At 40.4% G+C, this 12,470-nt stretch overlaps 1 protein-coding gene across 1 annotated transcript; it reads left to right on the forward strand.

The window, feature by feature from the left end:
- Window positions 1-4,764: 4,764 nt before the first annotated feature.
- Window positions 4,765-12,133, forward strand: agtrap (angiotensin II receptor-associated protein; the record flags this gene model as incomplete). Its single annotated transcript, XM_079217797.1, has 5 exons — window positions 4,765-4,791; window positions 5,821-5,855; window positions 6,103-6,211; window positions 8,008-8,209; window positions 12,003-12,133. 5 exons carry the CDS (start codon window positions 4,765-4,767, stop codon window positions 12,131-12,133), a joined length of 504 nt encoding a protein of 167 aa, XP_079073923.1.
- Window positions 12,134-12,470: the final 337 nt, after the last annotated feature.

Consider the following 12,470-nt stretch of genomic DNA (forward strand, 5'->3'; position numbering starts at 1 on the left):
GGAAGAGGAGGAGGAGGTGGTGGAGGACAGGGTGGAAAAGCTTGAAGGAGGAGGAGCAGGAGAAATCTCTCTGACGGAGCAGACGAAGCCATGAAATCACACGACACCGCGAACATGACGACGCCCGGCGCTGAAAGGTGGCGGCGTGCCGCTTTTGTAAAATCGATTCCCACAATGTAAAACATCTAAATATCAACATCTGGTCAGTTAAAGTAAAATATCTCAACTGGAATTGCTGTTTGACTGTTGCATTGTGGGATGAGCCACACACGCCACCTTTTAAGCACTTTTCTTAATTCAGTTGTTTTCCCTCCAGCATCACAGCAGAAGCATAAGTGTTTTTAAAAAGTGGCTTTTCCAAACTCACTCAGTCCACAATGACCAATGTTTTCTGTCATTTTTAAAATTGGTATACAAGATTCCCTCGGCTGTCAACACGTCTCATCGTTTATGTGTTGATATTCACCACAGTTATGGTGTCTATTGGTTTAATTTTGAGCAAAAGCTGATTTTATGGGGTTTTTTTCACACTTTTTCCTGCAGCTGATCGTCTCTGTCCGGCTGATCTGAGTCAAACTATGTTTACAAATCATGTTTAGTGTTGAATTACTGTGCTTGGAGTCCAAAACCCGGGGCTTTCATTAGTTCAGGAACATTCAAATGGTAGCAAGCTGTCATTCTTGATAAAATGACGTTGGGACCGTTTGAGTGTGAGCTCTCGGCTGCATTTCGTCTCTTGGGATGCAAACAAATGCTGAAAATGATTTGTAAATGCCTTTTGGACCCGGTCTGTTGTCCTGTGTTGTAAATAAGAATGTGTCTGAATTGCCGACAACTTTTTGTTGAATTGACATCACTTCTCTTCAGATGTACTTAACGGTAGAACGATAAACAAAGATGTTTGACCTCCTTTTAAATGTATGTTTTATTTATACTGTACTTAAACACAGTTGTTCAGATATTGTCTTTTTTTGTTGGTTTTCATGATTAAACACTTACTAGGATAATCATTTTGTGTCTATATATACAACATTGATTCTCATCTACATCAGCTATTAGTATTTATTACAAATGTTTTGTTTTTTTTGTTGAAAAAACAACATTTTCAGGCTTTGAATCAGTAACTTTCACAGATGTTTTTGTCGTAATACTCAAAAATAGATTTTTAAATACGTCTAAATTACATAAAGGTTACATTTATAGACAGATTATCCTATTCTAATACATATATCATAATAGCAGTCTAATTTTTTGTTATGAGTACACAACGTCCACAGCAATGATGGAAGAAGTATATCGATCCTGATGATGTTCAAACACATCAAGAGTACAGTACCGCAAGTAGAGCAACATTATCAGCTGTATGTACTATATATATATATATATACAAATATATACACACAATATATGAGATTGTTATTACTGATTCACCAATGTGAAAGCAGCATTTTACAGCTCAAGCAGCTCAAGCGGAAACTAGTTTTAACGACTTTATAGAGTCCAGTGGTTCTCAACCTTTGGGGTCGGGCTTCTCCAAAGGGTCACAATATAGTATATATATATATATATATATATATATATATATATATGAAGTATTTTCAGTTACTTTCTGGCTAACAGAGCATGATGGCAACACGTTTAATATCTTGTTTCTTTTGAGAAAAGGGGAAATTATTTTTTGAGGTGCTTCAGAAGAATAAAACGGATTCAGTCCCATAAACCTATTCCAAACACATCACCTTCTCTTGAAGACGAGGCGTCGGTACTGAAACGCCATCCATCTCCATGTGATGAGATGAACGCTGCAATCTTTGAAGCTCATTATCTCCAAACTGAACTGTGTCAAAACCTTTTAACGCGAAGCTTACGACACATTAGGGCAAGTGCAAGCAATATAACTCTCCGCGCGTCTCTGATCCGAACACACAAGCTCTCTGAGAATCTATCAATATTTGATTAGATGGAGAAAGCAACACTCGTTTTTCTTTTCCCAACCCAGCAGCTCGGTCGGACCGAGATTGTGCCATCCTGATTTACGGCTACAGAGTAAAAGCAGTGGTGATGTATTTTTAATAGTTACCTCTGACAGAGTGCCCTGCTGAATCCTGGCCAACAGCCAGCCGGGTGATAGATTACACGGAGCACATCCCCGGCTCCACAAAGGCACTTCTCCCTTTCTTTAGGATTTCTTGAAGTAATTAATTACCAAAGTTTCTATCCTCGCTCAACTTCTTGAGATCGGGGAACTCTGGAAAGGAGCGGCGAGAACGGTTTACACCACAGCAAACAAAGCGGCAGGAAATTCTCTCTACGGCTTCAAAGACGATAAATCATTGGATTGAGAGGTGTTGAAAACCGATAAAAGTGTGTGGAAAGGAAAGAAAGAACGATGATGTGCTCCAGCGTTACATGTAAGCGTTCACTTGTCAAGTCTGTCACAGCAGGCTAGGATGTAAAAGGGATTATTTATGTGCAATTGCTCCGAAGAGTTGCTTTTTTCCTCTGATGGTTAAAGACATTACTCAAACTAAATATCAGTTGTCGCTCTGCAATATCATTTTGGCACACAGAGACATTCGTCACAGCGTATAGGGACTCATTTGAAAGCATAAACACTTCAATCAGAGTGTCGGTGAGGGGTCAGAGGTCATCTGGAGGTCATCAGGAGGTCAGGGAGAGCTGGAGAGCCATCTGCTCCACAATGAATCATCTCCTTTCAGGTATAAGAAGCATGAAATAGGCAAGCAGGCCGTCTTACATTTGCATTGTAAAGTTGAGGCTTCTGCCTTCGTCCACTGAGACTGACAGTGAGTTACAAGGTCAGATGTGCTTGAATCGTAATAAAGACGTCACTTCAGAAAGAAACCAGTAGCGAGCAGGTCAGTGAGAAATGTCCTCTGCAGAACCCAGAAGTGACAAATACCTCATGATCTTGTGCATTGAGCGAAAAGCGAAAAGCAGATATCTGTAAGTTATTTATGAATGCATGAACAAGGAGTATGAACGTGCAACTTTATTCTTAACCTTGCAGAGGACTCAAGGTCACCGCACCAGCTTGTTCAGAGCTTTTACACAAGTGGCTGCGATAATGTTACTAAACTTCAGGGACATGATGACAGATGAGATGATGGGAAAAGATGAGAGAATATTATTTAGAGGTGAGAGGAAGATGTTGGGAAAATACAACTGTTTCTGGAGCAATCAATATTTTTTTATGTAATAGAAAATACTTCAATTTATGATTAAAAAATACTTAGCATCTCTGTTTTGTTGGACTGAGAGTGTAAACATGATTAGAAATTACATGTAAAAATATAGAAGAAAAGGTTTCCTCGTAATCTATTTGAGTCAGAAAAAAGGACCACACATATGTGTTATATTAATAAAACTTGGGTCAAATTTTCTTAGTTTTCATCGTTACTAGTATGAGTAAAGATTTTTTTTTTTACTATCTACAGTTGGATAGTAAAAGACAAGATCTCACTTTATTCATCCTGATAAGAGGAAAAACAAGAATGCATTTGTTTGACTTGACAAGACAGAAAATGAGAGCAGGAGGTCACTAACAATCAATAGACGCCATGCATCCTCTGGGGAGCATGAATCCATACATGTCATGGTAAACTGAACAGTAGTTGTAAAGATAGACACAGTATCTGGAACAAATGTCACAAACAAGCTGACGGTAAACAGGCATCAGTCTGAAAACATCAACGTTTAATTAATCAATAAGCATGTGTTATCTCCCTCTTTTTACCAAACATTACCAAACCGTTACTTAGAATTGACCGGCAACTTCTCCACAAACGCTGTTTTTTGCCCAGAATGTTAAAGTGAGGAGATTGTCTTGTTTAGGCTCTGAAGCACATTGCACACAGTGGCCATATAGTGGAATTACAATGTATTTGCAATACAAATACTTTTTGTGCAACTCAGCAGATAATCCTTTTTATTATTTATTTATTTTTTAGGTAAATCAACTCCCCATTGCAAACACACGAATAAGTGTTATTGAAATAATTAGGTCCTAAAAGTTTTTAAATGCACAAATACTCAGAGTAATTCTACTTCCTCCATCCATGATCCACACATTAAACAATGCAGATGATGGATGTATTGATATATTGATTGGTACTAGCTCAAAGATAACGTCATAATTTGTTTTACAGGAAGAAAAGATGACTGTATTTTTTTTTGGGGCATATATTCTTGAATTGGTCCATCGCATGACTGGGGATGTGGCCAAGAAGCATTAAAGAGGTCATTTTCATCTTCACTATAAAGATATGCATTTAAACATATTACTGCCTAAATGTTTCAAAAGCGGCTGACATGTGATGCGTTATGGAGTTATGTTGCTCCATTGACAAAGTTAAAACTAAACTCAAATTATACTTCTCTAATACCTTTGAATAAACCAACTCTTCCTGGTACAATGTTATATTTTTTACACGCTACATTCCTGATCATTCATAATGGACACGCTGTTGATGCTTATGCGGCCTCTTAGAGTGGTAGAGGGAGGAGGATGTAGGGGGTAGGAGAGAAGGAGGGAGGAGGGAAGGTGCGAGTCACATGGAAGGCAGTCATGCTGATGTCACATGGTTTGTGTTTGCAGGCTGATCGGAAGGGAGGAGGAGTTTCAGAGAGAAGTTTGTGCAGGAAGAAACAATCTGCAGCAGCTTTTCATGACGCTGCCCCTCAACAAGTTGAAGCAGTGAAGCGGATAAAGGAAGAAGAGCTGCTTTTAACAGACCGCCTGTGATGGAAATCCCTGCCATAAATCTAAAGGTGAGTTTTTACACGAGTGTAATGTTGGCAGCTTGTTTTAACCAGCATGTCAAACTCTGTTGCTCACTTCTCTTTGGTGCATTCCTCTGTGGGGAAACTACCTTTCTCTAGAAATGTATTTGTGTTGTTGTTGTTAAATGATATGTGTAGTTATTTATGTTAAAGTGCCTTAAAGGTCATAGACTGCATAGTTGTGTTGTGATGGACACTATTGGAGGTTAGAAACACAAACACAGTGATGATTAAATTAGATATTAAGTTCAAACAAAAGATCAAACTCATAAACAGTGAAGTTTCCAACAGATGGGGAAATAAAATAGTTTGAATTATTCATCACATGAACCACATAACAATATCTGGTCAGTCATTTCTGATTTCACTTGCTACGTGTAAAAGTAATCCTAAAGTCATGAGTTAGAGGCAAAGATGTGTCGTTATAAAAGGAATTAAATAGAATCATGCAGTTTGGAAAACTCTTAATTAAAGCCCAGAAACTCAAACATGTGACGTGAAAAGCCAGAAAAGGACGACGTGTAAATGCAGCGAAAGGAGCCGTCACTCAGATATTTCTGGAGGGAAAAATTGTGAATTTGTCTGATTTCATAATTTAATAAAATGTATGCAAACTGGCAATTTGTGGAGCCATGAAATCAATCTGCAAACTGATCACATGTTTCTAGTTCTGCAGTTTCCTGCTCTGATGTGTGTGAGTTGACCGACTGAACTCAGGCTTCATCCAATGGTTACTTCAAGCTATTCTTTATTTTCTTTCTATTAAAAAGTTAAGAAAAGTCCAAAGAGACACTTTTTTAAAATGTCCTTTTTTGGCCAACTATCTTTCCAAAACACAACAAAAGATTCAGTTTAAAAGACATAAAACTGAGAAAAACAATACATTCTCATTGTGGAGAATGTTTGGAGTTTTTAGTTGATAGAATTAGAATTGAACACTAAAGTGTCCTTGACCACAGTAAAGTATTAAATATGTATTCTCTGCCTCAAACACTTGTCTTCTGTCCTCTGTCGTAGGCCATAGTCCTGGTGCACTGGCTGCTGACAGTATGGTGAGTGGAAGCACCGTTTTTTTTTCCACAAACCTGCGGAATTTCTCTCCTCTTCTAACACACACACACACACACACACACACACACACACACACACACACACACACACACACACACACACAGACTGATTCACCACCATGATTCATGCCTGCTCTTTCCCCTCCACGTCCCATACGTGTGCACTCTTGATACGTGGTATGACTGTGTGTGTGTGTGTGTGTGTGTGTGTGTGTGTGTTTCGCTGCAGGGGCTGCATGTCGTGGCTCCCCGTCTCCTATCCTTGCGGGAACTTCAGTGTTTTGGCCGTGGGCGTCTGGGCCATCGCACAGAGGGACTCCATCGACGCCGTGCTCATGGTGAGTCGTCGCCTCCCGCTTCCTTCACGCTGGCTGCAGTCTTCACATCATGTGACCGGGACAGGAGTCTAACTATAAGCACAGCAATGCGTATCCGTGCTAACTTATTTGCCCGTGGAATCTAGGACGACCTGTGAGCATCCCATTGAGAGAGAGCCGTCCCTTAAAGCGTGGCTGTCCTGGTGCAGCAGTTTACAGCAGCAGGGGACAAGTTTCACGCAGATGTTTTAGTCTGTGGCGGTGAAGGCCGGTCTTAATGTGGATTATAAATCAGCGTAATGCAAATATAAAGACGGTTACTCTACCAGCCACATGACCCAAACATGTTTGACACCTGCTGACGAGTGTCAGCTATTGACAAAATAAACATAACACGGCTCATAATGGTTGGCTAACAATGTTGTATAGCGAGTAAAGAAAAGGAAAAGAGCTTCTAGAGAGCGAACCTGTTGGAAATATACAGCAGTGTTGGCTTTCATGCATTTAGTATGCAATGTCAACTTCTGAGAAAGATGATATTATCAGTAGAAATTGTCCTTAAAAATCATCATTTTGTTTTAATTAGTGCCATTTGTGTTAACAGTAGTAGTGAAAGCAGCCAGAAAGGCAGAACTGAGTACACTTTAATATGGGTTTATTTATGGCGATATTCAATAACGTTATTCAATTCAGTTTATTTTGCTTAGCCCAAAATTACAAATTACAAATGTGTTACTTTGTACAGCAACGCTTATTAATGTAAAATATTAATAAAAAAGAAGGAAAAAAATGTTATATGAACATTAAACATATTCAAAATCTCATAAACAATATAAGTACACATAAACAATGTGAGTACAAAAAACAAGTTAAATACGCATTACCTAAAGGAGGACAAAGAAGTATATCATTGGCTCAGTCAGCCACGTTCTTTTACTTAAAAGTCTTAATTTACCCAGAACTCATGGCCAGTTTGTTCGTAGATATTGAAGAACTATAATTTAAAATCTATCTGAAGTCTGGCGATGACTTGAAGCTCAGCAGCCCTGAACCGCCTCGCTGGCTGTGAAGGTTTGTTACTGCCAAGCAAACGCTCCACAGCTGGAGGGACAAAGAGAAAGAACATGTCGGTCCAGTGTTTCCTTCACGGACACATTTGACATTAATGTATTCTGACTGTCGTTGCCGATGGGAAGAGACCACCTTGTGTTCTTTACAGTCCGGGGGTCCTTCAGGAGACATCGTTGTGGGCTGAGCTGGCCAAAGTAAATCAGTAAGAACTAACAAAGTCTCTGGATTCTTTTCTAGATCAGGATGCAGCTTCAAAGTTACATCAACCAGGAGACGCTTTCTCAAGCGCTCTGCAGCTGACTGCACGTTTATTTTGTTATTAACACCAGGCTTCACTTTCTCAAGTGTCTAAGATAATAATAATAATGCAACTTGTAACACTCATAAAACAATACAGTTCAATAGATGAAACAAAAAATAAACAATACAATAAATACACAGAAAAATGCAAAGTTTATTACAAATTACAAGTCAGTTTATTGGAGTATTATCGCTCATCCCGTAATATTATTTTGATTGTTCCAGATAATAAAAAGGTAATGGACGCATATTAAACATCAGGGTTTTCTTTCTTATTTTTTTGTTTTTTTTGTATTTTTTATTCTGACTTCCTTCACCACTCTCAGAAATGTCTCTCTTTTCTTTTTAAATGACAGGATTGACTTTGTTTCCCACACACCGTTTGCTGCATGCATCTCTTCCTGTGTCCATAAAGACGTGTGTCTCTTTGTGTCCCCTCACTGTAGTTTCTGTTGGGGATGGTCCTGACGATATTGACCGACATCGTCCATTTTGGGATCTTTTACCCGGTGAATAACTTCGGCTTAGAAAGCAAGTTCCGCTTCAGCGCAGGAATGGCCATCTTCAACCTGCTGCTCAAACCCGTGTCCTGCTTCTTCGTCTACCAGATGTACCGCGAGCGCGGAGGGGATTACAACGTTAACTTTGGTAAGTGCTGCAAACTGGGTCAAGTACAGCAACACAAGGAGCTTGGAGACTTTTGAGGAAGGGATTATTTGCCACTATAAGGCTGGTTATGGGGAAGAAACCGATCGGCTCTGATAAAGACGTCAACGGGAATTTAAACGCTTCCCAAAATACGATTCTTAAAGTGGAAACAGAGTCTATCATCCAGCATACTGGAATATTCTTTCTATGTAATCATGCAAGTGTGATCTAATTCCCCTTTTGAGGAGCAGATGACACAGAAAATAACTCATTACATAAGAAATTAAGGTTTTATCTCGCGGGTACATGCATCATTTCAGAAATCAGATCATTATAAAAAAGAACCCCCACACCCTGATTGTGACCAAAGGAGGTGTGGTGTGGTCCTCCTTGTGTTGTTTTATGCTGTTTGCCATGAAAGGCCTGCCAAGTGCAGCGCGCACTGAGAGGGCTCTGTGCTTTACCACCGGTGGTTGATTCCACAGTCAAACAAATTAGTTCCAGTCACAAGACTTTAAATGCAACGAAACATCTGAGCCGCAGCTCGGCCCGGGCAAGGAAATCACTTCGCCACGAGTTGTTTATCGCGTTTGCGTGTCATCCTGACCACCAGACGTATCAAAACCCCCGCAGGATGAAAATTAACTTTCAATAATTGATCTGCCATGATGGAAACATAGCAGTCGATTGATAAACTGAGATGGAGGCCTGGATGTGTGTGTGCACAGAAATAGAGATTTTGTGACGTTCTTGACCGTTGAGTTAAGTGCACTTCTTCCATTGACTGGTCATGGGACGCTCAAGAGGAGCTCTTTGATTGGCCGAGTGTGGCCATTGATTTTTGGGGACTTGGACTCTCTCTGCCGAGAGCTTTCCCCATCAGGAATCCCACTGAGCTGTGAAGTCCTTTTGAAAATCCTTGAAAATCCTCACTCAGGGCTTCATCTATATGTATGAACCAAACATGTTTGTGTTCATCATTTGTAGTTCAGGATTTGATGGCAGAGGAGTGAAACTAATTTGATAATAGTTCTGAGTATAGCAAACTTTTCTTGCCTTCATTAAGAAGAAAAAAACAAGAACAACAAAAGTGACAAAAATAAACTAGATTTATCATGAACTGTCATATCACCGGCTAAAATAGGAATTTATTACACGATACCATCTGGGGGAAAGTAATGAAATTCCTTCCTGTGTTGCATCCAGCCTTGTTTGAAGGATAATTGAATATTGATTAATCTGTGGTTTTACTCTTAACGCCAGAGACCCGCAGCAGGTACATCCATTAGGCTATGATTGGCTGCGCGGTGACTGATGAGTGCAGCTAATGTTTGTTTCCGACAATGTGTGTTTTAATTGCCGTCTGATTGCGTAGCCGGCATTAGCGCGGCTCCCCGCTGCAACGAGCACTGTGGGAACCCGGCAATCAGGTGCATGTGGGTGAGAAGCCTGGTTGATTCATTTGATTGGCGGCGCTCTAATGCCGGTTTAAATCCCTCGCGTTCTGTGTTTTTATTTATATGTCTCTAAATACAATAGCGGCTGTGACGCGTCCCCTGAACATTGCTTAAGTGTTGCTATCATTAAGCACAGCTGCAGCTGTGTGCATGAAGAGCAATAGTCGGTATATGAGATAGTTAGCTTCAAGACTAGTAAGCTAGTTAGCTTCAAGACTAGTAAGCTAGTTAGCTTCAAGACTAGTAAGCTAGATAGCTTCAAGACTAGTAAGCTAGTTAGCTTCAAGACTAGTAAGCTAGTTAGCTAGCGTCATTATTCTGTACGGGACGAGCACATCCGCATCGCAAGTGATGAGAGGAAACAACCTTTGTTCTCGTGGAAACTAATTATTTATCTCGAGAAAACAAAGCGTGTTCCTTTAGATAACGACATAATTAACTCATGATCTCGGGGATGGCAATATTAAAAAGAATGTTTGAGTCCATTTTGGGCTTCCGCACTGCAATACCAAGGCCCATGTCTTTTGTTTGCATCTGTTCAAAAATCATGGACCCACAAATCCCTTCTAACTTTGAGTGGTACCACATCCATCACTGTTATACGAACTGATCTAGAACGTAAAGCTTGACAGACATGGCATCAGTAACTAGAGGAGGTTTAGCAGACTGTTTACGGCCTTAATGTTCGGCAGGCTTGTGGTGACGCCGTCCATTAATGTGCCATAATTTGTCGAAACGTACATCTCCCTGTTCTTCTCTTGCATGTCGTCATTTTCAACCTCACAGTCTGTCATGTGTCATGTGTCATGTGTTTCCTGTTATGATTTGACTATTTGTTTTGTGTCTTTTCTCCTCTCTGCTGACCTTTGACCTCTCAGACTTAGAGACCTCTGTGGACAGTCGATGTACTACGGATAGTGCTGACAGTGCCTTTATTTGCCGCCGCTATTGATTCCCGACTTCTTCCTTTTTTACCATTTTCTCCTCTCCAATCATCCTCTTCCATCCTCTCCCACACAGGAAGTAAGATCACACATCAGGCAGCAAAAAAAAGAAAAAAGAAACTGACTTTTTATTTATTTATTTCCCAATTATTCTGTTGTTAATGTTATGTGGTCCATCTTTCTCTTTTTAGTGATTTATATTAATTAAATCTGTCAATTCCCACCTCCATCAGTCTTCATTGCCCTCCCATTCCTATCTGTGTTTGTCAGTACAGTATGTTTATATTTATTTAGTATTATGTGAGCTTATATGTTTGTGAAAGTTTGCATCTATGTATTATTCATATTTTTTACTCTCCAGACACCTCATTTGAGTTCGGGTAGTCTGTCTGCATATATTTAAAGCAGAGCTGCATGATGGGGCACATTCTCAAATCAGCCTAATTAAAGTAATGATGACTTATAATAAACAATGAATGTGACCTGTTTGAAAAGCACACTCAGGGTAAGACTTAAGTTATTGGAGGCTTGTTTAGCAGCGAGACACTTTAAAAAAAGAATAATACATGTATTTTTTATGCTTTAAAATAAAATAATAAACATCAGTTGTGCTTTCTTAGTCAAATAATATACTTTTGCAAACTACCCAAACCCTCTGCAATGGCAGTGCCTGTTTGATTAGCTTTAATATGTGCATGTTTGTCACAGCTCTAGGACTGTGGGCCATGCAGACGTAAGAGTGCGCAGGTCTTTGAACTTCCAAAAAGACGTGGTTGGTATTCCGGCCGTGTCCGAGTTTGTTTTAGAGCATCACAGTGAGTCTTTTAAGACTTTTCAGATGGATTAGTGTACTGCCCTCCTAGAATGAATTATGAAGCATGTGTACACAAAGTACAAGGCAGCCAGGATGAGAAGATTCTGCTCACATACGATTTTTTTCGGACTCCTTGCGTTCCCGTTGTCCATTTCAATTAGCTGCAGAGCGAGCAGCTAATCAGATGGTAGTGGGAGTAAAAAGAGAGTGATAGAAGGGGAGGAATTTCAGAGCCACTTAAAGAGGTTTCCTTGAATGTAATTTGCTAATTTCTCAACCCGTCGTCCATCAGCGTGTGCTTCACTGTCTGTCGGCAAAGGCAGTTTCCACCAGTGTAATCTGTATTCAACCAGAAGGGGCCAGATGCAGTCGAGATAACGAAACCGGCCGAACCGTGTCACGAATCTGTGTGTGAAGAGAACGAGGAAGTTGTGTTTGAGATTCCCGTCTCGTGCAGACGGTTCAAATGTGCATACTGCAACATCAACAGAGATTCTACGCAGATATGATCACAAATAACAGTGTGCGTGACGAGGGTTGTTGTGTGCGTGTTGAAGACTTGTGGCTCGTCTCCACAGGTTTCCCCTCCGTGTCACGAAACAGAGAGGCCTACCAGTCCATCGACCAACAGGAAGAGTCTACCGCGCCGCCGGCCAATCCCTTCAACCAGGCCCAGGACAGCAAGCCAGCCGCCGTCCGCTCATACTGAGAGAACCAGGCGGTGAACAATGCAGTGTTTGGCTTTTCTTTATGCAGCAGCACCGTGCTCAGCGGGCAGTTCCTCCAGTCGATCCGTCCCTGTGTTTCCTATACAGAGTCGGTCTGCTGCAGATTGCACTGACGGCAAAATGAATACTTTATGTTATGCTAAATCATTAGCTCCGTTTGGGTTTGAGAATTGAATGTGGTGTAATTTAAATCCATATACATTTTTTTTTCTTCTTCAAAGGTTGTAGTGCTTTTCTGCTGATCTGGCACATCACTGCTGAATAAATACAGAGGCAACACTGCTCTACCTCCTCCCCCCTGCTGTTGTTACCGCCTAT

Source organism: Taurulus bubalis, assembly GCF_910589615.1.
Source record: "Taurulus bubalis genome assembly, chromosome: 5".
Classification (NCBI taxonomy): Eukaryota; Metazoa; Chordata; class Actinopteri; order Perciformes; family Cottidae; genus Taurulus; species Taurulus bubalis.